General features: G+C 33.0%; 1 protein-coding gene across 5 annotated transcripts in view; it reads left to right on the top strand.

Moving 5' to 3' along the window:
* The window catches only part of Ufd4 (ubiquitin fusion-degradation 4-like), a 405607-nt gene that overhangs the window by 103752 nt on the left and 274826 nt on the right, over positions 1–27029 (top strand). For all 5 annotated transcript variants that reach the window (XM_085808305.1, XM_085808308.1, XM_085808306.1 and 2 more), the window contains exons 5-8: positions 89–147; positions 12562–12779; positions 16943–17118; positions 18071–18194. In XM_085808305.1, the coding sequence (XP_085664431.1) occupies positions 89–147; positions 12562–12779; positions 16943–17118; positions 18071–18194 (577 nt within the window). The remainder of the gene's footprint in view (positions 1–88; positions 148–12561; positions 12780–16942; positions 17119–18070; positions 18195–27029) is intronic.

The raw sequence follows: 27029 nt of genomic DNA on the forward strand, positions 1-27029 counted from the left end.
TTGTATGGAAATCTTTGAAATTCTGTTTTAGGTATTATGTGTGTGATATGTATCTGAATAATGATTTACTGTAATAATTGAATTCTAGGATCTTCACAGATCTGATCTTCCGACAGCTATTGAATCTGCCGTTCAGGGAGATGAAAGGTATTTTCTTTTATATACAATAAGTAATCTTGCATGTACATATTGATATTATTTGATATCTGAAATTTACAATTGGTATTTATAATTTTTAAGGTAATTGTAATTTTTGAAAAAATGAGCACCTATAAAAATGTTTTTATTTATTTTGTGTAGAATAAAATAGATTTAAAAATTTTGTTTTTGATTTTCGTGATATATATTAATACTCACTGTTATTTTCTGCATATGACAGTGAGGGTGTAGCCCTTTTGGGGGATCTGCACATGCACTAAAATTCTGTCCAGATATCTGACATATATCATACCCACTACTCTTTTGTGGTTTCCAGGTTTAGATTGCATGCAAATGAATAATCAGTCATCCTGCTTCTGAGAATTAATTTTATTGGAAATTTGAAGGCTGTAAAGATGCTGCTATGGTTGGATGACCATGAAATATTTGGATATTAGTAACTGAATTTTGATAGATTGCATGTGGGGGACATTTTTAATAATTGAATTTTATTTTCTGCTAGAAAACCACTTTTCAGCTAGAAATATGTATTACATAGTGTATTAAGTGTTTCTTGTCTTAATATCCATAGATGCTAAATATGAGATGCGCAATGTATATATAGACAAGATTCAGAGCTCATGTGAGAAATATATAGAAAGTATTTTAAAATGTGAAGCAAATTTGCTGCTTTTAAAAATATATGATGTTAAAGAAAATGAATGAACCATACCTGTTGAATGCTAAAATTACCTTCTGAATAGTACATGAATCACTGAATGGTGTTATGTTAAGTAAGTGTTTGGGGTTATTTGTTATTAAAAACATTGAAGGACTCCATCTTAAGAAAAACTGAGAACTGTATTCTTTAGTCTGCTTGAATGTAAAGATATTTCACATGTGTTCTTGCAACTGCAACTGCACCTTCAACATTTTTTGTTACTTATTCATCTGCAATCTAATTATGCCATTGGACATTGATATTGAATTTTAACAAATGATTTATTTCTGACTGTAACCAAGGAAGCAGGAGAACATTATTTATAACCCACACATTCATGTTTTTTCCATTAATTGCTACTAGGTTTCAACAAAATATTAACTGAATGTAAGCTTCTGCAGGAATATGGATAGGTTCAATAATTGCTACTAGGTTTCAACAAAATATTAACTGAATGTAAGCTTCTGCAGGAATATGGATAGGTTCAAAAATCCTATAGAAATTACATAAAAAACAATGTGCCACAACAGTTTTAGGTCTGATGTAGCACATTTGGTGAGAAAAAGGAATAATTATAAGGTGCTTTATGTTAATTATGTTAAGTTCAGTAAAAAAGGTGGTTGGCTGGTAGCTGAAACTCAATGTCATCATGTTATCCAATGAAATTCACCTTCACTTTCAGAGAAACATGCAGATTTTTACTATGCCTGCCTTTTTTGGCACATGTGGAAAGGAGAGTGCAAGGAGTTTGCTTCAAATTCTGATTTTAGGGATTGCATGGGTAGTTTGATAAACTTTTCGCATGTGAAAAGTGGAACACGTTGAGAAAGCATGTAATGTATTGTGAGAAGTTGGGAGAATGGAAGCATGACAAATGCTGACACTGGTCTGTAAAAACATAAAAACAGGCGAAAAGCATCAAGAATCTTGAAATGGTTTAGATCTTGGTGGTGTAGCTCAAAAACATGTGCCAACAGTCTTAGGTCTGATGTAGCACATTTGGCAGCAGTGGCTAAAAAAAAAAAAAATAAGCAGTTGACATCAACTTAGATTGCAAGAGCTGATATAGCTGCAGTGATATGAGCTTGAATATTGTAACATATCTTGACTGAGAGACTGCATAAAAGACGTCTGTATGTAAGAAAAACCAGTGACTTGTGTCTGAGTAACTCAGGCTATGAAATCGGTTGCAGCATTGCTTAGATTGCCATGATTGGAGTATCACCAACTGGCTCAGATTGTCTTTACCAAAGAGTGTCATTTTTCTTTGGAGAATGATTCCAGATGTGTTACTGTGTAAAAGAAGCAAAACACGCTTAATAAGCCTGAAAATCCATAAAAGGTAGTTAAATTGTGGTATGTGTGGGCATTATTTTCTGTGGCTGCATTAACCTACACACATTTACCAATTAGACTGAATGCTAAAATGTTCAAGGATGAGGTTGATCCTTTTGTCAAATTTTCTAAGAATGCAATTGGTCATAACTTCCTCCTAATGTATGATGATGCTTGTTCCTGTCTTGCTGCACTGGTGACTGATTAGCTTGAGCCCTTGGGAATCCAGTGAATGGTGTGGCCTGCATATTCTGGGGATTTAAACTTGATTGAATATATAAATAGGATTCACTAGTATGCTGATTTGCATCACTGAAGCTCTCACCTAGCATTCTGCAGGAGCTTCAAGGCACTATATATTGTGAGTACATTTTGTTACTTCTGGAACTTCTTCCTGATCTAATACATAACATGGAAAGTCAGTGTAAAGGTTGCATTTATTTCAATTGGCCAATCGGTCAGAATTTTGTTAATGCAAGAACTCCTTCCTAATCTAATATATAGCATGGGAAATCACTGTAAAGCTTGCATTTATTTCAGTTGGACAATCATTTAGAATTTTTCTTAGTGTATCACTAAAATGTTTTAATGCCGATGTTTCCTTATATAATGTCAAACAATGATAAAATAAAGATCTTGTGTGCAAAATCATTCAAAGTGCACGAGTTCTTGTAGTTCCTTTCTGTGTCTGTATTCTTGCAAAACAGGTAATATGAAGTCAAATCTTTCTTTTAAATGAGAGCAAAAATTCAGTAAAAATGGAATATGAATTAGAAAATATTCTTTAGGAATAAAATTCCCAAACTGAAATCAAAGCATGAAATCAATGAATACATTTTTATAGAACATTCTATAGATAAAATAGAAAAGTAGATTTTATCATAGCAATGAAATTATACTTTATTATTCATTTTTTATTATGATTGTTTTGGTGTGGTAAAGAGCTCGAGAGGTATCTGCTTAAGGAGAGGGATGCCTTCATGAAGGACTTATTAAGGGAAACTGTCTCGCATACAGGTTACATATGGGGAAAACAAGAACATCCATGCAGTCAGCCCGTTTTAATATGAATAATGAGTTGGCATGCCTTTTTTAATGGATTAAGATTTCCATGGCTACTGTTTTACTATCTAGGCAGCCAAATCTTTCATGGAGTCTCATTAGTATATTGCGTCAGGTACAGTAACCCTATATTTTGCTATATTTAGCTTTGCTTTTGTTTGAAAAGATTTCAGTAGTGCAAGCCACCAGTATAAAGTTTGAAAAAAGTTTGAGGTGATTTTGAATGAAATAAGTAGAATAATGAAACTGATTAAAGATCACCTGCTGTCCCAAGGTAACTTTTGAGAAAATTGTGTTAGATGTTGTGTAACCATTAGATGGTGCAGTTAGTCATATTGCACCATGCTGTTACTTATAAAAATCCGATTAGATGTATTTAGTTGCTAAAATTACTGATTTAATAAACAAAACCCTTTTTTTTTTTTTTGCTATTGATGTTTGAGAATGGTTGCATGGTAAATTGATTGCATGCCATTTTGCTTCAACGGAAACGTTTGATCTTTCCCTGTAATAATCTTTGACTAATTAAGGCAGAGTTAGACTTCTGGATCACATAACCAATAAGATGGATGACTTGACTATCTAATAGGATTCTGAAATATTTTATGCGAGTTTCTTCATTATTGAACATATGTTATTTAAGTGTTGATGTACTTGTTTTAATTTCTGCACATACCTATTAAATTCCATATGACTAATGAAAATGCTTGAAATAAAAAAGTATAGCTGTGTCTTTGAAAATCAGAAATTTTCTTCCAGCTATCAATTTTCATGTGAATTTTAAACTTAGTTGAAAAGGAAAAATTTGTTTAAGTTCTTTTCGTATATATATGTATATAGGTTCATCTTGCATAAGGAAAAGTAGATTTCAGTGAACATTTATGGAAACCCTTATATTGTACAACAAACATTTTAAAAATGTATATCCAGGGTTTGTACGATCTTTAAAAGTCCTTAGTTTTTTTTTTTTTTTTTTTTAAATCTATTATTGGTCCTTAAACGTCCTTAATTTCAACCAAAATTGGCAGATTCTTAATTTTAATCACCTGAAATTTCTGTCTGTTTTTACGACTTTCACTTTGAGTGTGAAATTTCATTTAGGAGTAATATTTTTGCCGATACCCTGACAAAATGGGTTCATAAGTTATAATTCGTTCTTGATATAAACGTTGGATACTCGAGTTTCTGAGAGAGAAGTGAAACATAAGCATTTGAAAATTATTTCAATGAAGAGCTCTTAAACAACTTTTCGCTTTTGGGGATGTTGATTCTTTTATGAAGCGGTTCTAAATTTGGTGACTTATCAACATTTTGGCGATTTTAACCCTCTCACTGCGCATCCCGTGATTTCCACGAGCAACTTAAAAGTAGCAAAATTTGCGCAACCCGTGATTTCCACGGGGATGAATTTTTGCCATTTATTTAACTGTGCAACCTGTTCTTTCCTCGTTCAAGGTTTCCTTTCGGCTTTTCTGTGATGTTTGTTTATTGAGATGTTGACTAACAGATGCCGTTAGTCGTCCACATATCTGCCAAATATACGAGAATACGTAATATAGCATTTTGTGCACGCTTTTCAGAGTTCAGAGGTCTGGCAGGAAGCATTTCATGAGTGATATAACCTATATTCCTGATGATATTTCCGACACTCATAGTAGTTCTGATTCTGATTTCAAGTATATTGAAGATAGTTATAGCGAAACTGATGAGAATTTCTCAGATTCCTCTGAAGAGAGTGATAAATCTGAAAATTCAGTTTCTATTGAAAACGTTCGACCGTAGTGCAAAATTGATATGCAGAATATTACATTATGCAAATATTTTCATTAGTATACATGTTTTACCTCTGTATTTTATGAAATAAATCATAATTTAAGCAATATTACCGTAATTTCGCGCGTATAGTCCGCGGACTATCTGTGTTTAAAATGCGAATTTTTGAAGCTGCGGACTATCCACCAGTGTGGATAATACGCTGGTTGTTCACGATTAAAATCGTTGAAATTTAAAAAACACGCTGTCGTGAATTGCCAATGATCAAATATAAAAAAAAGCGCGAGATTCCAAGAAAACATTCGTATGTATCATATCGATAGTAAACCATAAAGCATAGTGCAGAATGAATGAGTACTAGCAAGTAGAGCTCCTAAAATCCAGGCTGGCGCATCAAGCGATGCGGGGATATGAGCCAAAGAAAGTCTTGTATGAGCACTCACTTAGCGCAACCAGAGTCTTGTATCCCAGTATCCTTCACACTGCTTTAGCGCAACTGCCGGGAGGGGGAAAAGTAGTTGATGCGTCAGCTCGGTTTTTAGGAGCCATAGTAGCAAGTACCTGGAGTACGAAAAAAAGCGTGATTCGTTTACTTATAGCGTGGTTTGGCAACACCGAGTGAGTGGGGTCGAAGGTCACATTTCATTACCACTTATCACGAGGATTGCAGGTTGTACAGTATTTTGTCTTTCATCTTCGATAACGTTGATGAAACATCGCCGGAGTTTTACTGCTGAGCTAAACTCAAGGTAGTTGAGAAAGCTGAAAAAGATGGAAATAGAGAAGCGGGCCATTATTGGTTTAATCCTAGTATCCGGTGCACACGGGATTTGACTACTTTTGGCGACTTCATGATGAGCAGTGAAAACGGGACGTATACGATGAGTAGTTAACGGGTCATTCAAAGAAAATATATAGTTAAACATAGTATATACTAAGTATATATACTATGTGTATATACATATACTATGCGTGTATAGTATATATATATAGACATTCTTTGGATCAATTTTGGTGTTGGCGATAATTTTCAAAGTCACGCCAAGGCTGCACCCTATACTAGGATTTTACCCCGTTTTTTTGAAGTGGACGAGAAAGTGGTGAGAAATTGGCACAAACAAAAGGATGTGTTTAAAAAGCATGGGAATATTGCCGTATTAAAAAAACATAATTTCGAACGTATAATCTGCGGACTATCTGACGATTTTTGAAATTTTTTTAATACAAAATTGTGTCTGCGGACTATACGTGCGAAATTACGGTAATTTTCAAAATTTTCCTTTTATATCATTATTCTTTAGTTTCAATATTCTGACAACCTTTTTCTATGATCTAATTCTATATTGAAAAAAACTCTTTTACAAAAATTTTTTGTATATTTTAAGTCTAAAATATATATATTTATAAATAAATATATTACATATATAAATAAATATATTACATATATTTTAAGTCTAAAATATATGTAAATTTGAAATATGTAAAAAAAAATACGCAATTTTTGAACCTATTTTGATAAAAGAAGTACACAGAGAGGGTTAAGATCAGTTTCTATAGAAAATTTTTAATTTCGGATGTCTGGGAATTTTTCAGCGATTTGTTTTTTAAACATTACATTGAAAATCATAAAGTAATGGTAATGTATTATCGCTTATATTTAAGAAAAGCATTTTAATTTTTTGCTATCATAATAAAAGTGACATTACTTTCCATTTTGGTTACTCGTTGTACAATATTTTGAATCTGGAAAATAAATAAGGTAAGTGCTATAGAGCACAGGTTATGAAACAGTTCTTAGCAACAGCAAATTAGCTATGTAATTAATTAAAAGTGTCTTTAAAAAAAATTTTTTTTATGGTAAGAGTTTTTGCCTTGTAATTGTCTCAGAATATTCAGAAATCACAGAATATGCACTTTGTAACTTTTTTTAACGTCTTAAAAAAAAATAGAAATTCTGGCTTTTACTGTTACGGAATTGTTAGGGGTAATTTTTCTTTAGGATTTTAGGCATTGCAACTTTGACAGTTTAGAAGGATTTGAAGGCAAGATTCATAGATGCACAAATCTAGAAGATTCCAGAAAAATGTGACAAAATTAAAAATGCTTTGATAGTATTAACACATAATGGACATATTTTACAGAAAATTTGTGATTAATTTCATAATTTTTGGAGAATTTTCGAAAGAACGATGGAAACATAATATTTGAATGGTTTACTTATGATACTAGAAGTCTTTTTCGTAACATGCTTATCTTCGCTTTATTTTCTCAACTTTTCACTAGATACGAGCATGAAAAATATCAAAAGTTCTAATCTTATCACATGAGCAGTGGATTTATGGAAATTAATTTTTATGTTGATGGAAGAATTGAAAACTGATAATTTAAATATGTATCAATGCATCATACATAGGGCTGGTGCTAGGCATTTTCCTACCTGATACAATCTCTGTGGGTCCTAAATTCTGCTGCCTAGTGCCTTTCTAAATTCTAAAAGTTTTGCCAATACTAGATTTTGTTGCTCAGTGTGTCACTAAATTCTAAAAATTCTGCTACAAAATTTTGGCCCTTACCATATATCATTTCATGGTTATTCTGAATGTTCATATTAGTAAATAAGCAGAGGGTCAGAGCAGATGTAGGATTCATAAACCAGTCAAAAATATCAAGAAAAACACAGGATGTCAGATTTTAGTAGGCTTTTGTCTGAAAAAATTGTGTATAGAAAAATTTGAGTTGCATCTCTATTTTCCATTTAAAACAAGTTGTGTAAATGTGTCTTAGATCTGTGTGGTCGGGTAACATACTGTTTCCAAAAATCAATTAAAGGGTATTTTATAAGTTTCTCATAAAATCCTAATGGAGCCAGAGACATTTTTTCATGAATATGTACTTTGCTTGTGCAAAGCCAAAGGGCATCATTTGTGATAATCCAACTAGTTTTTATAATATTCCCTAGAGCCTGATTTTATGTTTCCTCTAAAATTTCAGTAAGAGAATTCAATATAGTTATATGGGGGCTGAAGAAAATATAACAGGTTTATCCAGTCATTCAGAAAATATCCAGTCATTCAATAAAAACAACTGCTGTTCCAGATCTTGGGTATGAGATCTCTTGTTTGCAGGATGATCAGGGTAAATAAATTCCTAAGGCCTTGAAGTTTTCACAATGTAATATGCATATATTAATATCTGTAAATGAGAATTTATATTTAGATTAAGTATTAGAGAATACTGGACAAAAGTTTTTTTAATGTATGACTTACCTTCAGAATATGGGGTAAAAAATCAAATATTAAAAGTTCCATGTATGCTGTTGCCGAATGCCAACGGGATGGGTATCATCAGTAAGCAGTAAGTGAAAACTTTGTGATAGGATGTGATGAAGTAAGTGAAAACTTTGTGATAGGATGTGATGAGTTTCAGCTTTTTTAGCACAGTCAATGAGTTTTGAGCTGGGATTATTTTAAAGTGTGCTTTAAGTCCTGGATCACAAACAATGCATTAACTAAAAATGTTATTTCAACCTGCAAACACATTCTTAAGACGTGCACATTATGGTGATACTATAGCTACCATGAAGATTGTTTATAAGTGGTTCTTTTGATTTCATGAGGATCATGTGTAGTTGAAACATAAAGAGAGATTAATGCATACTTCAATGCCAGAATTCCAAGAAAATGTTGAAAGCGTGGGTAAAATTGGTGAAACAGGTGATTGACAATGAAGGAAAATTTTTAAGGTCTGAACATTTCTCTTATCATTCAAGGCATTTTAACAATAGATCTCAAAAACAAAGCGGATGACTATGGAAATTCATTCCAATTTTCCATGTTACATGCATTTCTGGTTCTGTAGTTTCTGTGAAATGAAAACATAAACCGTATGTATGCCTTTATTCACATATTCACCAGATATGGCACTATGTAACTTCTAACTCATCTTCAAAAAGAGACATGTCTGAAGTGCATTCCTATTTCCTGTGTTTGTAAGTGAGCTTCCTTTTTGTGTCGTCTTATTACAACTCACTGTGGAGACAGCATGGGAAAAAAAAAAAAAAAAAAAAAAAAAAAAAAAAAAAAAGGAAGATATCAATCACCTCATTTGATTTTTGCTGCATCCTAGGATTTTGGAAAACATGAAGCAGTCTCTTTCGGTGGTAAATGCCACATTTAACCCATATAGTTGTGTAATGCTTGGACGTCAAAGGACAGTTTTGAAATCTGTGAATTTTTCTTATGGGAAAGGGTGAAATTGTGAAATTTGAACATGGAAGTTAAATATTTTGATTGAATTTGGTATATCCAGGAAGATATGAAAACGATGATGCCACCCAGCTGAGCATACTTGTGTAAAATATGTGTAAAAAGCTTTTGAAAATGATTTAAATTCAATATTATTATTTTATAAAAAAATTAACAAATATAACATGCATAACCAAATCATGCTGTAACTGAACTAATATAACGTTACAAGGAAATGTAACTCAGCTGAAAAGTAAAACGCTGTGACTCAGCTGAAAAATTAGTTTTATTTTTGAAATTATATTGCTTTAGAATGTCTAAAATGTATAAAAGAACATGCTTCATTCTATGATTCCAAGAACTCTCCACCCCCTGATACACTTTCGATTATCAGGCACTGTAAGATCCCCCCTTTTTTTTAAATACAGCTTGTAATACATCATTTTGTTAGGTAAGAAAATCCATTAAATGATTTCTTATTTGATAGACGTCAAGGCCCTTATTTCAATTTTCAGCCCATTGGGTTCTGCAGGTTCCAATTTTAACTTTATTATAAATAAGGTAGCAATATATAATTTTGCCCAGGTAAAATATCTCTTCGATAGAAATGAAGTATTAACACATCTCGCAGCCTTTTTTTTTTTTTTTTTTCAGTTGTCTAGTTTATGGGCACTGTGGAACCAGTTGATTTTTTCCCTTCCAAAGATAAATGTATTCCATCTAAAATGGGCCTTAGAAATGCACCCCTGTCACCAGCTGTGAAGACTTATTCAAAAACCGACTGCGTTTATCCTTACTTGGGGGGAAAATTCCCTTGTGTTCCGTAGACTCTCAGCTAAAATTAACTAAGATGATCCCCTAAAGCATAAAAATATGCTTTCAAATCAGCAGATTTTCCGTTTCACTACCAGATAAAAAGGGGTGGATCTGAAGTGCATTCCTATTTCTGGTGTTTGTAAGTGAGCTTCTCTTTTGTATCGTCATATTACAACTCGCTGTGGAGACAGCATGAAAAAAACTAGGCATCAATCAACTCTTGATTTTTGCTGTATTCTAGGTTTTTGGAAAACATGAAGTAGTCTCTTTTGGGGGTAACATGCCACATTTAACTCGTATAGTTGTGTAGTGCTTGGACGCCAAAGGAAAATTTTGAAATCTGTGAATTTTTCTTGGGGGGAAAGGGTGAAGTGGTGAAATTAAATTTTAGCTTAACAGAGACGAATGAAATCTTCACTGGAGTAAGCAAAGTATAAAAAGAAACTAAAATGCCTTTGTATGTGTAAAAACTTTTCCTGTCAGTAAACTTTCCATCCTGAGCCATTTATTGGCAAAGTAAGTATGGGGAATGGTATATTTTATATATTGGTGTTAAAATTGCATAAATAATCTCTTAATTTTAAGTTTTGAATGAAATGCAGTAAATATGTAAGCTTCAGCATATGTATGCCATATATTTGCAGATTTTGTGTCTCCTGTCATATAGAATTTATGAATCTTCAAATGCGACATCTTTGAACGAGGTATATTAATTTCATAACTGCAAAATATTGTACATTCATGGGGTAGTGCTGCTGTGAATAATAATAATAATAAACCCCTAGAAACTCAAGATTACAGCTATTGGTGTAGAAAAATTAGCAATTTTTAGGATGTTAAAAAATTGACAAACTGGTGCTATTTAGAGGGTTAAATGACTAGCTGGAGTTAAATGGGGCTAAATGGACAAAGAAACTTTAAATACAACTTATAAAATATTCAACTGGCATGTGTTGATCCCTTCTTTTGATAAGGTTGATTTATAGCCTTTCAAAACCATGTTTTTGAATTATTTCTGTACTAGTCAAGGCCACCCCTGTGCTGGCAGGGCAGCTATTGAGAAGACCAACCTTTGATTAATGTGACTAAAAACGATGCAACTATTCTTTATAACAGTTTGTCTTTCTTTTTGGTGAGACTACAGTCACAATCAAGAATGTAACCTGAAAACTCAAAGGAGTTTTTATCTAGTGTGTGCATGATACTGACTGTTTCCATTTAATTAACTTACTCTCTCTTGTTAACCCCTTGGACTGCATGAACCATGATGTGAGATAGTACCTAAATCAGAAAATAAGGAAGTCAGACTTCTGTCCGGAAGCACTGTGGTTGCTCTAGAAACTGTTTACAATTGCTATCCTACTTATGAATTGCTTCACATCTATACAGATGGTTCTCTTAGCACTTTATTCAAGGAGCTGGGGCTGTTATTTTTGTTTTGATTTGCCAGCTGGAAATGTCACAACCCATTTTGATGATGAGCTGGAATCATTCTATGTAACTCTTCAGCAACTTTCCATTCGCTAGGATACCTTTGAGAGGTCAGATCCTTTTGGATTCAACATTTGCTTTTCAGGCTTTATCATTTAATCAGGAGAATAAAAGCTCTCACATCAGTGTAGATCTCTGCTTGAGAATTCAATGTAAAGTGTCTTTACAATGTATACCCTCACACTGTGTAGAGGTAAATCATATAGCGGCAAAGAGGTTGCTATTGAAATCAGAAATCAAATAGGAATTTCCTCTTTTCATCTCCAAAAGTGGAGATTAAAGTAATCTTCTGACAGTCCTTTCACGCTGTGTCTGCTCAGCCTTCCGGGTGTGTCCAGTGCCAATTTTCATCTTCTTTTGGATGGTTTCAGCTGTGGTAGCTACTTGTTGGCTGGGTACAACAATCTCCATGCCCATTTATTCCATTATAATATTGTCAACTCTTCTGTGTGTATTTTGTGTTCATCTTAAGATGCTCATGTTGATGAATGCTTCGCATAATAGCATTTTAATTGTCTTGTGGAAAAATATTGGAGAACATGCAGCCTAATGACGTAGTGGCCAACAGACTGCCATTTGATAAATATAACATGTGCTACCTATATTGGGGCCGCCTAGACAGTATAGTGGTTAGGAAAGCCTGACTGCGATACTAATGGGCCCAAGTTCCGGAGAATGCATGCATGTAAATTGCATGTCCATTCATAGGAGGTAATGATGGCCCAACTATTATGTGCCTCTATAATAAAGAGACCACCACATCTGGTCTTAAGAGTGTCTAATGGCGGCATAGGCAAGCGCCCGCCATTAGAAAAAAATCCCTCTATTGTTATCTCTGTGAGCACGTATAAGTAGATCTGCTAGGATGTTTGGGTATGCATATTTTGCAAGAATCATTTTTTCTCCCATTTGTTAATTTCCATCTGTAGTGTAAAATTACAAGTGTTTACCATATTCACGCTTGATGATTTTTTTTTCTAGATGTGTTTTGGATACAATGCGATTAGTGGATCTTCTTTTAGTGCTTTTATTTGAAGGAAGGAAGGCTCTACCGAAATCTTCTCAAGCAGCGCCTCTTCCAACTAGGGTACCAAGTCTCCGACGAGTTGACACTGCAGGAGAGAGAACTCATCGTCAATTAATAGACTGCATTCGCAGTAAAGATACTGATGCTTTAATTGATGCCATAGACTCTGGGGGTGAGCTTTAAAACTAATATCTACTATTGTAATTAAAATAAATTATCTTGTATGATTAAATGAAAAATTATGATAGGTAGTCTTGTTTGCATGATGCAGCCTTTTAAATGCTGGAAGTGTTATTTAGAGCAGTTTATGTTTTCTTGCCACTTTGTAAAACAGTTGATATTTAAACCTTAAGCCTGTTATGAGATGTAGACATTTATCTTCATTAATGAGAAGAATTACAAGCACTTTATGATATTCTAGTAAAACTAAATATGTGTCCTTATTGCCAAGTGCAGTGTTTTTTAACACTCATTTGATGGTCTGAATGTCTTTCAAATTGTCAGAATTATATTTCAAATACTATTTCAAATGTCATTTGATTGTGGGTAATTTGAAGTGCTGGTTTATAAAATCCATTTCTTTGGAAATTCTTTAAACATCTTGCAGGTATATTGTGGATTACATCTTTTTAAAATTTTTATTTTATCCTATTTTGTGGTTTTAATGCTTTCCTTGCAAAAAGCTATTTTTAACTGATTTATCACTGTTACACTTGATATCTTCCAATTATCCTGTTTTAACATGTTTGCTAAAATAGTCTATAACTATTAGATAATTTCTGTTGTGAAAGTAAAAAACATGAGTTCCCAGTACTTCCCAAGGATTATACATATTTTTTTATTGTGTGCTGTGTACTATTAGCATTTTGGAAACTCAGGCATGTTTAACAATTCAAAAATGTCTTCAGGTTCTTTGGTATTCCTAGCCAGTATAGTATTTCTCTAGATTTATTTTTACATTTTTCTACTCAAATGATGAGAATGAATTCTACTTGACATATATTTTCTTAAACTGCTGTGTACAACTGCAATGGAATTTTATATATTTATCATTTTTGTTTCTGATAGCTCTTCTTTCAAGTTAAAATATGATTTTGACAGGTCTGGAACCATAGATTTTGTATCTGCCCATGCATCTTAGAAATGTTAGCTCTTTGTCTTCTTTTATTTCTAGTTGAAAAAATTCCAGTTTAGCTTTATACAACTTTTCATACGTGGACTTCTGTATATCCTTCAAAGAAATCAGATTTATGTATCAGTAAATTATTTTGATAATGCATATCATTAAAAATTCTTTTCGTGGTTTAAACTTGTGCATTATTTATAATCTTACTGGGCATCTATTTAATGGTTTCTTAGAAATTGATTCTGAAGGTTTATGGTCATTTTTGGCTGTAAAAGTTTACCAAATATGTTGGTGAAATTTCTCACATGCAAGTAGCTGAAGTTTTCCTTTCAGTTTGAGTATAATTGTGTATTCGTTAATACTTTAAATACATATGCCCTGTAAATTATTCTACAGTAAGACTGCCCCTAGTTCTTTTTCAAGATGCGTCTATATATAAAACTACAAGCATATGTTGTAAATATTTATATCCTCATTGATTGTATTATTTTTGATATTATTGTTGGGTTGTATATAATTTTATTTACTCATTTGTTGTTTTTATGCATTACAAAGTCCGAAATCCGGACACCCATTATCAGGAATGATTTAAAATCCGGACCTCAAAACCACCAGTGTTTTTTCTCCTAGGCTTTATGCATGCACATTTAATTCCCCCCTCTGTGCATAATAAAACACCTGGAGAGTCCCGATTCTTAATTTCACTTCAACACTAAATAAAATACTTTGTTATTGAAGAAACAATCATTTTAGTATAAATTTTAATTTGGCTCCATTGCTGCATATCTGCTTGGCACACATCTCAAACCGAAACATTCCACATAGATACATCGTTCATCTGATGCCTGTGTGGCAAATTATTATTTTCCTTTCATCACCGCATGTTTATCAAAACATGACAACTTGAGTAATGACTCTTGTAGCGATACCTAAACAATTTTTTTGTGTTAGTAATTGAATAATAAAAGAGTATAGTATGGTAACATTTTATGTCTTGGTAATGTTGATATAGGTAAAGTATATTTTGCTTCCCTTAAATAAACTTAAGACTAATCTATATAAAATTTGTGCTTTATTCCATAAATTAAAATAAGCTATAACACTGTAATCTTTACATTTAAAACCATTTGAGGGAAAGAAAACTAGCATAATGCTAACACAGAACACACACATCTGGCGTACATATATACATACTTGGCCAACCCGCCGATCTTGACGTCATCGGCCAATCAGTGGCAACCACGTTAGCTTACCGTCGATTGACCTCCGATCAAAATTTGCACAAACGGCCCTCTTTTCCTCATGCAGAGACAAAAACACAGAATTACAGAAGCTCATAGTTCAATTCTATTATACGAAAACACTTATTGTCTTTAAACGCTGAAAACATCAAAACAAAACTTCCTTAAATTAACAGCAATCGCCGCTTCTGTAAATAAGTCCACAGTATTTAATTTACTGGTGATAAATTCAAGGTCAAACACTCCATCATTTACTATTCTTCTAATAAAGTGATATTTTATGTCTATGTGCTTAGCCTGGCGATTTTCTATTGGTGATCTAGAAAAATCAATGGCAGACTTGTTATCACAAAATAGTTTACATTCTCTTAAATTAAACTTTAAAATTTCATCTTGTAAGACATTTTCCATCCACATTAATTCCTCTGCTGCCTCCGTTAAGGCGATATACTCTGCTTCCATGGTTGATAAACTTGCACATTTTTGTTTAACAGTTTTCCAGATTACCAGTACTTCATCTAAATATAATATAAATCTTCCCATGGACATAATCAGTGATGGGTGTCACAATCCTGGAGCCCCAGTGATCTGTTCTCTTTTCTGCCCCCCTCCTCTTAGCCATAACTTTATCCTTCCCTTCTCCCTTGTGATTTTCCTCTTCAGAGGTTGGGCTCATCATGAGAAACTGTTATAACTTGTCTCTAGTTTTCGAGTGGCAAGAAAACTGCCCATGTGTTCACTGCACATAGACCCATGTCATTGGAAAGAAGAGTCGTGGTAATTGAGAGGGAGGGACTCTCCCCAGCACTCTTCTTTGGCCTCTGCTTCAGCTAAAAGGGAGGCACATAATTGCCCTCACTGGTTTCAGTTAGCTGGTCTCCTGACCCTAGTGCTGTTGGCTTGGGGATAAGCGGGATAAGCTTTTGGGAAAGCCGACCATGAGGCTTCAGTTTGCTTAAATGTCCAGCTAACCCTGACACAGGAATCTTTGTTCGCTTGCGCTCAGTGGTGTGTGAGACTCTTGGATCTGAATTTTTCTTTCTTTCAAATATGGCTTTCCAAAATATCAAAGTTATTACTAATGACAAAATTGCAAAATTTCTTATTAGAAATCAGAATTTAAAAGTAATACAAAGATAAACTGTTTATGGATTCTAATTTCTGTTATGATTATTTGTGATATAAAATATTTGCTTCAGTTATGTGACTTGATGTAGTGATATTTCTGTTTGAGTAATAAATTTTTTTTTCCATTAAGTGTGTATATAATTTACTTTTAGTTGTTCAGTTTTTCATGTGTATAGATATTAATTGTAATTTAATTAATTATATTTAACTGTTAATTAAAATTATGCCTTGCATGCACGTTTTTAAAGTTTTAGAAATGTTGTTCACTTATTGACTACTGATAAGTTGTGCTGTAAATTGATTCTATTCAAATATTGAGAGCCTAGTGAAGCTGAGGAAAAAGGGGATCTGTTATTTGATCAGGTGTATGAATTGCTTTAATTAAAAGTAGCTGAAAATGTGACAATGCTCCTGAAAATTATGTATGAGCAGTTAATTGACAAAGGAAAATCTTTATTGGACTTTTAGTGATCGAGATGGAGAGCATTAATTTCTTTTAATATGTTTATTATTTTTGTAATTTTCATTAAATTTAACATATTTATGTTATTGTAGCGGTAGAAATGCAAGATAGACAATTTAGATATTATTTTTCCCAAGAGTCTAGATTATACATAAATGACCTTGCAACACGTAGGACTAGGCCTTTACTATTAAAATGCTGTTTCAGTTGTCCTAAAATGTTGCAGACTTCTGTTTTAAATTTCCCTTTCTCACTCCAAGCTTTGTCTATATAATTTTTGAGATTTAAAAATAAAAGTATGAATTTGGGATTAACTATATTATATGTGCTTATCAGATAAATATGTGCCTTTAATTTTTGTTATTAATTTTTTGTAGGTATTGAAGTGAATTTTATGGATGATGTGGGCCAGACTTTGTTAAATTGGGCATCTGCATTTGGCACTCAAGAAATGGTGGAATTCTTGTGTGAGCGAGGAGCAGATGTTAACAAAGGCCAAAGATCATCTTCATTACATTATGCTGCATGTTTTGGAAGACCAGGTGTAGCGAAGGTAACTTTTCTATGTTGTTAAAAATGAGGTTGTATTGATGTGACATTTTTATTTGTGCTAGATTGCTTCCTCGAAATCCAGTGCAGTAATGGAATGAATGCTTTTTACAATATTTTCATAAGATTTCATATTAAATGCAGGGCGTCTGGGAAAAGAGTGATAAAAAAGAATGACATATAGATTTGAAATCAGTGTGCTTATTGTGTTGCGTTTTACATAGCTGAAAAAGAGAACTAGAAAATTGTACAAAACAGTCTGACCATTTTACTTTTTTTGTTATGACCCTTTAGATTTCTTTCTATGACGTTTTCAAAACTTTATATTACTTTGTATGGCACTTGATTTTTTTAAATATTGCTCTGGGGTTTTGTGAATGAATGAATATACCAAACATTTGTGCTTGATACTGCAGATTCATGTTCTCAAATTGTGGAGGTGATAGGATTGCTCATACTAGTGATGCTTTTAAATATGTGGAATGAGGTAAAGTATTGCCATGACATATCTTGAGCTACAAATGTCTTAAAGGCATCTGCTGAAACTTGATTGTGTGTTTGATTAAAGATTTTTATTGATGAGATAAAATGTGAGTATTACAAAAAGCAGTAATATAGGATAACGTTTCTTAAACCTTTTTCATTTGTGACCTCTATCATAGTTTTTTGTGATCCCAGATATTAAATATGTTAGTGTTGGAGTAAAATATCCATGATATGTAATGCAATTTTAAAATTGAATTATTTTTTAATTTTTTTAGTTTCTATTTCTAATTTTATGTTATTAATATGTAATCATTTTTGTACGTGTACTAATTTCTTTGCCAGAGAATGTTTTATCTTATAGTCTATAATTTATTAATATCAGAATATTGGAAACAGTTACATATTTTCTTGTTAAAATGGGAAATAAAGTGTTATATATACAATATTTTTTCCTGAAATTTTTATTATAGGTTTTATTGAGGCATGGTGCAAATCCAGATTTAAGAGATGAAGATGGAAAAACTCCCTTAGACAAAGCAAGAGAGAGAAATGATGAAGGACACAGAGAAGTAGCTGCTATTCTTCAGTCACCTGGTAAGTGCTGATTCTATTCTTCTCTTTCTTGTCTCTTGGGTACATCACCTATTGAGCTTTCAAAACCTTAAGGAAGGAAAGAATTGTTCTTCCAATTCTTCAGAGTATCTGAAAATCATAAATCTCATTGGAAATTTTCATACTTATTCCTTCGCATTATTTTTTTCTCTTATTTCTCTATTTTGCATCACTCTTTTCTCAGACTTTACTAAAAGAGAGATATAAATTTAATGCAGGAATGTGAAAATGTATTCTTTTGCATGCTGTTTGATAATCTGTGATCCACATCATGATGCTGATTAGTGAGAGTCTGTGTCAGATAAGTGAAAATGAAATTATTCTTTTTGATTTATAGATTTTACAACTTTTTTGCTTTAATTTACTAAGCATGGTATTAAAAAACATCTGTTTGCAAGATTTAAACATCCATGAAGAATAATGTCATTTTTAGTACAATTAAAATCAGCTATAATTCATATCCAGTTTTTTAATTGCAGAATGAAGCTGAGTAATTAGACTATATATATATATATATATATATATATATATATATATACCGTATTTGATGGCATATAAGATGCACTTTTTTTCCTAAATTTGGTCTCAAAAAAGTTACCTGCGTCTTATACATGAAGGACACAGTCTTATACGTAAAGGTAATTGCATTCAATAATTTTTTATTTGGCTTTTACGAAACGTGAGAACTAAAAGAAACCACGCTATTGAAACTTTTTTCCCTTGTGTGTGGCCATCTAAATAAGGGTGCGTCTTATATGCCATCAAATACAGTATTTATTTTATGCGAGTATGGATCTTTAATGGGATGATTATAGATTACTAAGCTTACTGTTCCATATTTATTTCATGAACTTGTAGTGTTGCGTGGCCCCAACTTGTCAGCTGCTATGGTAGTGCCTGCTATGAACTGTAAAAACAGCTGCGTTCACTTGACACTCACAAACTACGCCGACCCGGCGGTTTAACAATTCAGAAATGCGAAACTAAAAATAAATGACAGGATGAATAAATAACTAGATTACTACCTACGTGGCTCTAAAATTGTAACTAACTTAACCGCGTTCTAAAATACAGCTGAGATTCAGCGAGCTTACTGATTAAGCAGTTGAAATATTCAGCGAACTGCCGAAATAGGCACACAGGCCGAAATGCGCGGTTCTTAAATTTCTAACTAGCAACCTTCACGTTATTGATTCAAGAAGCACACATGCAATCTCGTTTCCCTTCTATTTAAACTCAACTTACTTCTGCTAAAATTTGAATATACTGCGCGTTCTACTACAATTTACATACTCAGGCATTGGCAATTCTAGGGGAAAGTAAAGGCTTGACAGGAAAGATAGCTTAAAATAAATGTTAGTTAAAATAAATATAAACCCTACAAACTTCATTGGGAAATTTTTTTTTTTAAAAAAAAGAACATTCTGATACATATACAGATTTGAAGGCGTGATGAAAAGAAAAGTTAAATGTGGTTAAGTTGTGGTGTAAAGCTGAAAAACGATATCTCTGAAAAGGCAGGCAATGATAACACTTTTAGTTTTTCTGGGCTGTTGATGTCCTCTATTAATTCAACAAGTTAGGAACTAGATCTTTTTAAAAATCTGAAAGTATCTGAAAAAAGTCTTTTTTCTTGCAAAGTGTGTAACTTCTGAGCATATGCTGGAACTGTGTGTAAATTCTATGCATGCAAAAACCCAGCAAAATTATCTAAGGCTTCTTATATCTGAACTTTGTTTTTAAACAAAAAGCATCAAAAAAGTGATGTTCAGCTTCATGGTCGCTTGCTGTTTAAACAAGTAGTGTATCAATTTCTGCAGCATTTATAAAAATCAGTTTGTTACCTCCAGTACTGAGTGTTTTCATTTGTCTTGAATAAAAGTAATGAGGTTGACTTTAGCAACCTTTTTATAATGCCAAATATTTGAGATTTGAACAATGATAGCAGTGGCATAAAAAAATAAGAAAGGAAATAAAACAGTGAAAACATAATTTTTGTTGTCCTAGAAGCAAGCTTTTCCTAGTCATCTGTCAATTGTTTTTCTTAGTGTTTAGCAAAGCAAATTTCTTAAATGAAATTTTGTGCTGACAGTATTTTTTTTTATTTGCATAGATCTAGAATCACAGTGATGTAAAAGGGCTAACCACTGGACTAATAAGTGGTTAAAATTTGCAAGAACATGAGTTCAGTTATATTATCTGGTAGAGCTAGATGTATGTTTAAAAGAAATTAACGCAGTCACTGCCAGGGAAAGTATAAAAAATTCTTCAGAAATCAACCATGTGAAACAAAGAGTTAACATAGTCTTCATTGCATACTTATGTATAAATGGCTAACATATGATAGCACCACAAAGCCCAGCAAAATTATATATATGCGTATGATTAATAGTGAAAGTGTTAAAGATGTTCACTTTTATATCATAGTTTGTCATTTTCATAATGTGTAAATTAGCTTGAGTTAAATAATAGAAGTTTCTTTATCATTAAAAATCATTACATAATTACAAATTCTTAATTATTTAAAATAAAGTAAGTTTTATTTAAAATGGTAAGCTCTAAATAAAGAGAAACACATAAAATTTAAGGACATGCACAAGGTCTTAATTTATGCTTAAGTTCTTTATCAACTTTAACATTTGTGTATTCAAAATTTTTTGCTAAAAAATACTGACATTAGCCATGATAAAATAGAAATTTTTGATTTATGCATAAAACTAATAAAGTAGGCTTAAAAAGCTAAAACAGTACCAAAAGTAGATGGAAGTTCTAATTAAATAAATCAAATCTGTGTACATCAAAATTAAAACAAAAACAAAACAACTCAATAAAGTAACATTAAAATTTGTAGAAGAAATGGTTGAAAAATCTTCGGTCTTTCCCTTAAGTAGACAAAGAATTTTCAATCGTACCCCGTTTCTGAAATATATTTAGATGATTATAAATTTGTGAAATAATTAAAAATATTTCAAAAGAAAGTGCCAACTAAAATTAAATTAATTTTAAAATGTCAATGAAAGGCCATTAAAATAAAATAAAATGAAGATAAATATTTAAAAAATTTTAATTCATCATCAAGATATAAGGTGCTCCTAAAACAAATATTGTAAAAATTAGAATAATCTGAATAAGAAAAGAGAAAATCCATTGGGTAAATTAAAAGCAAGGAACTAAATAAGTATTTAAATAAAGTATTAACTGAAGGTGTGCTGCTGTGAGGGCATGACTTTATATGGTATCTGTGATTGCATTTGTTAGGGCTGCATATTACTTATTGCATGTAGAGTTAATATACATTTATTAGAAATCTACGAAAAATTCTATTGACAATATGTAACAACACTGAAGGCATAGAAATATTTATTGTAGGTTATTGTCCTCATTATGTGAGGATCTTGCTAGCAGCAAGAGAATGTCTATTCGAGAGGCTGAGCATTCTGAGTACATGCCTTTCTAAAACAGTTTGCAGGCAGAGTGAGTTTTGTTTTTTGGTTTGTTTGATTTTATTTTACGACCGCTGGATGGAAGAATATCAAAGGAGCAACAGGATCATCAGTCCGCCAGCCTGCCTAGAATCAAGAGGCTTTAAACACAGTGTAGATTACTAAAATACATTGACACTGGACAGATCGGTAAAACCCTTCACACTGTAGTTAAGGATCTTGTAATATCAAGTGCAGCCATAACTGAATGAATTATTGCTTCTGCAGTGTCAGAACATGTCATCTGACACCTTGTACCAACTTGAACACTGCAACCTGTGGGGGACTGTACACATGTGTTTCTTATCTGTCTGGTGTGCTGCAAACTAAAGAAAATGCAAAACTGCTAACAAATGTTGTAACACAAAAGTAAATCTATTGTAATGTAAAAATTTTCAGCAAACAAATTTATTTTAGAAGGGAAAATACCTTTAAAGTGAAATAAATAAATGGCTTTGGTAAAGGAAAAAATAAAATTAAAAAAAAAAAAAAAAAAAAAAAAAAAAAAAAACCAAACAAAATGGAAAGTTTATAACCTAAACTAGAAAATATTAGAAAGGGTAATATGCCTAAAATTGTGGGAAAAATAAACTGCTTCAATTAATTCAATTAAAAATAAATTTGGATGGGATATGAGAAATAAAAATTGAAACATAAATGAAGTAATTCAAAAACCACAACTGCCTTGTTCATGAGACTTGGGAGAATGCTCTTGTGAAGTGTAGAGTCAAGTTGAGCAGCAGGATCTACAAAGCAGGAATAGGAATACTAATAAAAGACAAGAACTAGGTTGAGTTGCAGAGATGTTGCCTGTGAAGTTGAAAATGTTTTAAACTATAAGTATAGTGATGCAATTCTAAAATTTAACCACAGAAATGAAAATTAAGTGGAGAAAAATAAGTCATGAAAGATAAATTTTAAAATTTTGCAATATAAAAATTTTTTATGTAGCAAAATAGTATATAAGTTGGGTAAAGAAATTAAATTTAATGAAATTAAAATAAATATATCCTGTAAAAAATAATTAAAAAAAAGAGTAATACAGTCAAAAGTCATTAATCTGGACACCCACAATCCGGACCTCAAATCTACAAACTTTCTGCGCATGCGTCAACGCACAGTGCGTTGATGCATGCGCGTAATACCTTTACGGATGCGCATAATACATTTACACATGCGTGTTTAATGTATAACGGGCGGTATAAGCTAAAATTATCTAATTATCTATTTCAGTTAATGTTGCAGATTGCGTTGTTCCTTTTGGATTCGGCTTATTATTTTTTGCACACTGTTAGAGCAATTTTATAAAAGTAAGCTTGAACTTTCGATTATGTCAAATAGAATATCTGATATATATTTATTAATATGTAAAGGATCTACAAAGCGAAAGTATATTTCGAAGTTCATTAAACAAAAAGTGGAATTGCTGCGAAAAATGGATAAAGGGATAGATATCCTTTGTTTATCTAAACTTTAACGTTTATTTATCTAAACTTTGTTTATCTTTAATGCAGCGGCGCGCAATGAATTGGAAGTTGATCTGTCAGCACTATCCTTATCTTCAGGGCAGATGATTTTATTTTCTTCGGCTTATAATTCCTTACTAAACGTAGTATTTCATCTCGATGTACTCCGGCTTTGATATGATTTAAATCAAATTCCTCGTCATTATAAATATCATGAATAGAAATCAAATAGTTCTCTGGTTGCAATTTTCTAATTTTGACTATGCGTAATGTATGCTTTACGCATGCGCGCATTGAAAGAAATGTTTAATAAACAAAAAAATATTAAGCCTTTTTTTGTAAATTTTGATAGGCTTTAGATCATAATTGCTCTTTATTTCATAAACTACGGTTTCATATTTGTAATTTTATAATTTCTGCATGCCTTCTTACCAAATTTAAACTGATGATCTATAATCCGGAAAAATCGATAATCCGGAATCGCCGAAGTCCCGATGAGTCCGGATTAGACTTTTGACTGTATATAGTTATGGGGAGTAGAAAAGTTGTGAAAGGAAAGACATGATTAATAGTAAGAAGTCCTGTTGGACATAAAATTAGACTAGAATAGAAATTTTAAATATTGAATAAGTTCTTGAACAGCAGTTCAAATACTTTTATTTCATATAATCTAGGTGATAATGGTATTAGCAATAACTTTTTAGAAATAATTGATTTTCTGTGAGTTAGTTTAATAGTAAGAATGTTAGAAAGGCTCTCTCCTCCCCCCCCCAAATTACCGTAATTTCGCATGTATAGTCCGCACCATCGTATAGTCCGCAGACACGATTTTATATAAAAAAAATTTCAAAAATCGTCAGATAGTCCGTGGACTATACGTCCGAAATTACGTTTTTTTAATACAGCAATATTCCCATGCTTTTTAAACACATACTTTCGTTTGCGCCAATTTCTCACCGCTTTCTCGTCCACTTCAAAATAACGGGGTAAAATCCTAGTATACAGTGCAGCCTTGGCGCGACTTTGAAAATTATCGCCAACACCAAAAATGATCCAAAGAACGTCTATATATGTACTATACACACATAGTATATGTATATACACACATAGTATATGTATATACACACATAGTATATGTATATACACACATAGTATATATACTATATACATTGTATATACTATGTTTATCTATATATTTTCTTTGAATGACCCGTTAACTACTAATCGTATATATCCCGTTTTCACTGCTCATCATAAAGTCGCCAAAAGTAGTCAAATCCCGTGTGCACCGGATACTAGGATTAAACCAATAACTGCCCGCTTCTCTATTTCCATCTTTTTCAGCTTTCTCAACTACCTTGAGTTTAACTCGGCAGTAAAACTCCGGCGATGTTTCATCAACGTTATCGAAGATGAAAGACAAAATACTGTGCAACGTGCTATCCTCGTGATAAGTGGTAATGAAATGTGACATTCGACCCCACTCACTCGGTGTTGCCAAACCATGCTATAAGTAAACGAATCACGCTTTTTTTTCGTACTCCAGGTACTTGCTACTATGGCTCCTAAAAACCGAGCTGACGCATCAACTACTTTTCCCCCTCCCGGCAGTTGCGCTAAAGCAGTGCGAAGGACACTGGGATACAAGACTGGTTGTGCTAAGTGAGTGCTCATACAAGACTTTCTTTGGCTCGTATCCCGGTATCGCATGATGCGCCAGCCTGGATTGTAGTAGCTCTACTTGCTACTACTCATTCGTTCTGCACTATGCTTGATGGTTTACTATCGATACGATACATACGAATGTTTTCTTGGAATCTCGCGCTTTTTTTATATTTGATCATCGGCAGTTCACGACAGCGTGTTTTTTAAATTTCAACGATTTTAACCATGAACAACCAGCGTATTATCTGCACTGGTGGATAGTCCACAGCTTCAAAAATTCACATTTTAAACACAGATAGTCCGCGGACTATACGCGCGAAATTACGGTAATTTCTATTAAATTGATAATTTTAAGGTGAAGGTAATCAGTAACTTTGTGACTATTGAAACTGATTTTATTAAGTTTCAAACATTTAAGAGAACTCTTAGCAGTTTCAATTAAACCAGATATATTGAAAGTGATAAGGTCATTTGCATTTCTAAAAGTAAGATGAAATTTTTCTTTCTGATCACAGTTTTGTATAAAATTGAACTCTTGTAGAAAAAGACTACAATCTGAAGTGTTATAATTTGTGCTAATGGAAATGCTGTTAAACAGTAGAAAGATTTTTTATCTTTAAATTTAATAACGTTATGGATTAAAGCGAACATTCAAGATATGTTTCGAGAAGATTTGTATAAATTAAGGCTGCTATTGAGTGCAGGAAAAATTTCGTAAAGTTTCATAACACGAGTAATAAAATCAATGAAACAAAAAAGGTTTTAAAATTTTCACTTTATTGCACTTTTATACAACTTTCTCTTAAATATTATTTTAAGAATTCACAATCATCCAGATATGATACAGGAACGTGGTGGACTTCAATGGAGGTGGCTTGTGTGCTCGCTGGTGTGGCTCCCCTCTCATATCAATATGGCTTTTTCTATAACAAATATATTACATCATTGGAAATCTCTAATATAGAATTAGAAAGTGGTGATTTTGAAGAATGTCTTGAATTGATTTGGCCTGCAGATAAATTTGGACTAAATTATGATTGATTATTATGTACTGTAAATGAATATGATAATTGTACTGTAAAAGAATATACGGATGGTTCGGGCCAAGGTGGAAATGTTGGTTGTGCATTTGTAGCATATTATTACGGAATTGAGATTGACCACAAAAAAATTCTTTTTAAATTTCTTGAATACTGTGTACCAGGCTGAATTATGTGCAATACTAGAGGCTTTGACCTGGATCAAATATAAATTATCTGTTGGTCAATGTGTCCATACATTTCCTGATGCACTATCAGCACTGCAATCACTTGGGATGGATAAAACATTTTTTTGTGAATATTAAAATGAAATAGCAAAATCTGCATACAAAGTATACACTGACTACCAATAAGTATTTGGACACCTATGCAAATGACGATATCTGCGGTCCTAAGGTACGTCACGGACTCTGCCGGTATATATCGTGTAGGAAACAGCATCGGCTTTAATCACATGCAAGATACCTCGCAGTTCGGAGCTCTCTGATTTCGAGAAAGGTATGATTATCGAGTATCACAAATGTGGCCGATCCTTAAGGGACATATCTAGTGATCTGAAGTACCCAAAATCGACAGTGGCCTATGTGATGAAGAAGTGGAAGGTGAGCGGTGATTGTCGGAATGTGCCCCAAGTCGGCAGACCAACGAAACTGGGAGATAGAGACCAACGAGTGCTGTCCAGAGAAATTCGGAAGAACCGCACCCAACCGATGGCCCTCATCCGGGAGTATTATTTCAATGAATACCATCCGTAAGGAAGCACATCTGCTTGGTTTTCATGGTTATGCTGCTGCCCATAAGCCTTTGATCACAAAGTCCAACCGCGCTGCTCGGTTAATGTGGTGCAAAGCACATCGAAATTGGACCGTAGATCAGTGGAAATGGGTTCTTTGGAGTGACGAATCAAGGTTCACCCTTTACCGTCCGGATGGCAGGGTCTGGGTGTGGCGTCTACTTGGAGAACATCTGCCAGAATGCATTGTGCCAACAGTCAATTTCGGCGGAGGTGGAATTATGGTCTGGGGGTGTTTCTCCTGGTATGGGCTGGGATCCTTGGTCTCCATTCATGGTAAGCTCAACTCCGATGCCTACTGCACTATTTTGGATGACAATGTGCTTCCTACGTTGTGGCAGTTTTACGGGTTGGACCCTGTTACTTTCAGG

The sequence above is a fragment of the Stegodyphus dumicola genome, chromosome X1 (genome assembly GCF_044657685.1).
Source record: "Stegodyphus dumicola isolate Sdum_Otavi_A_Nest chromosome X1, ASM4465768v1".
NCBI classification, from domain to species: Eukaryota; Metazoa; Arthropoda; class Arachnida; order Araneae; family Eresidae; genus Stegodyphus; species Stegodyphus dumicola.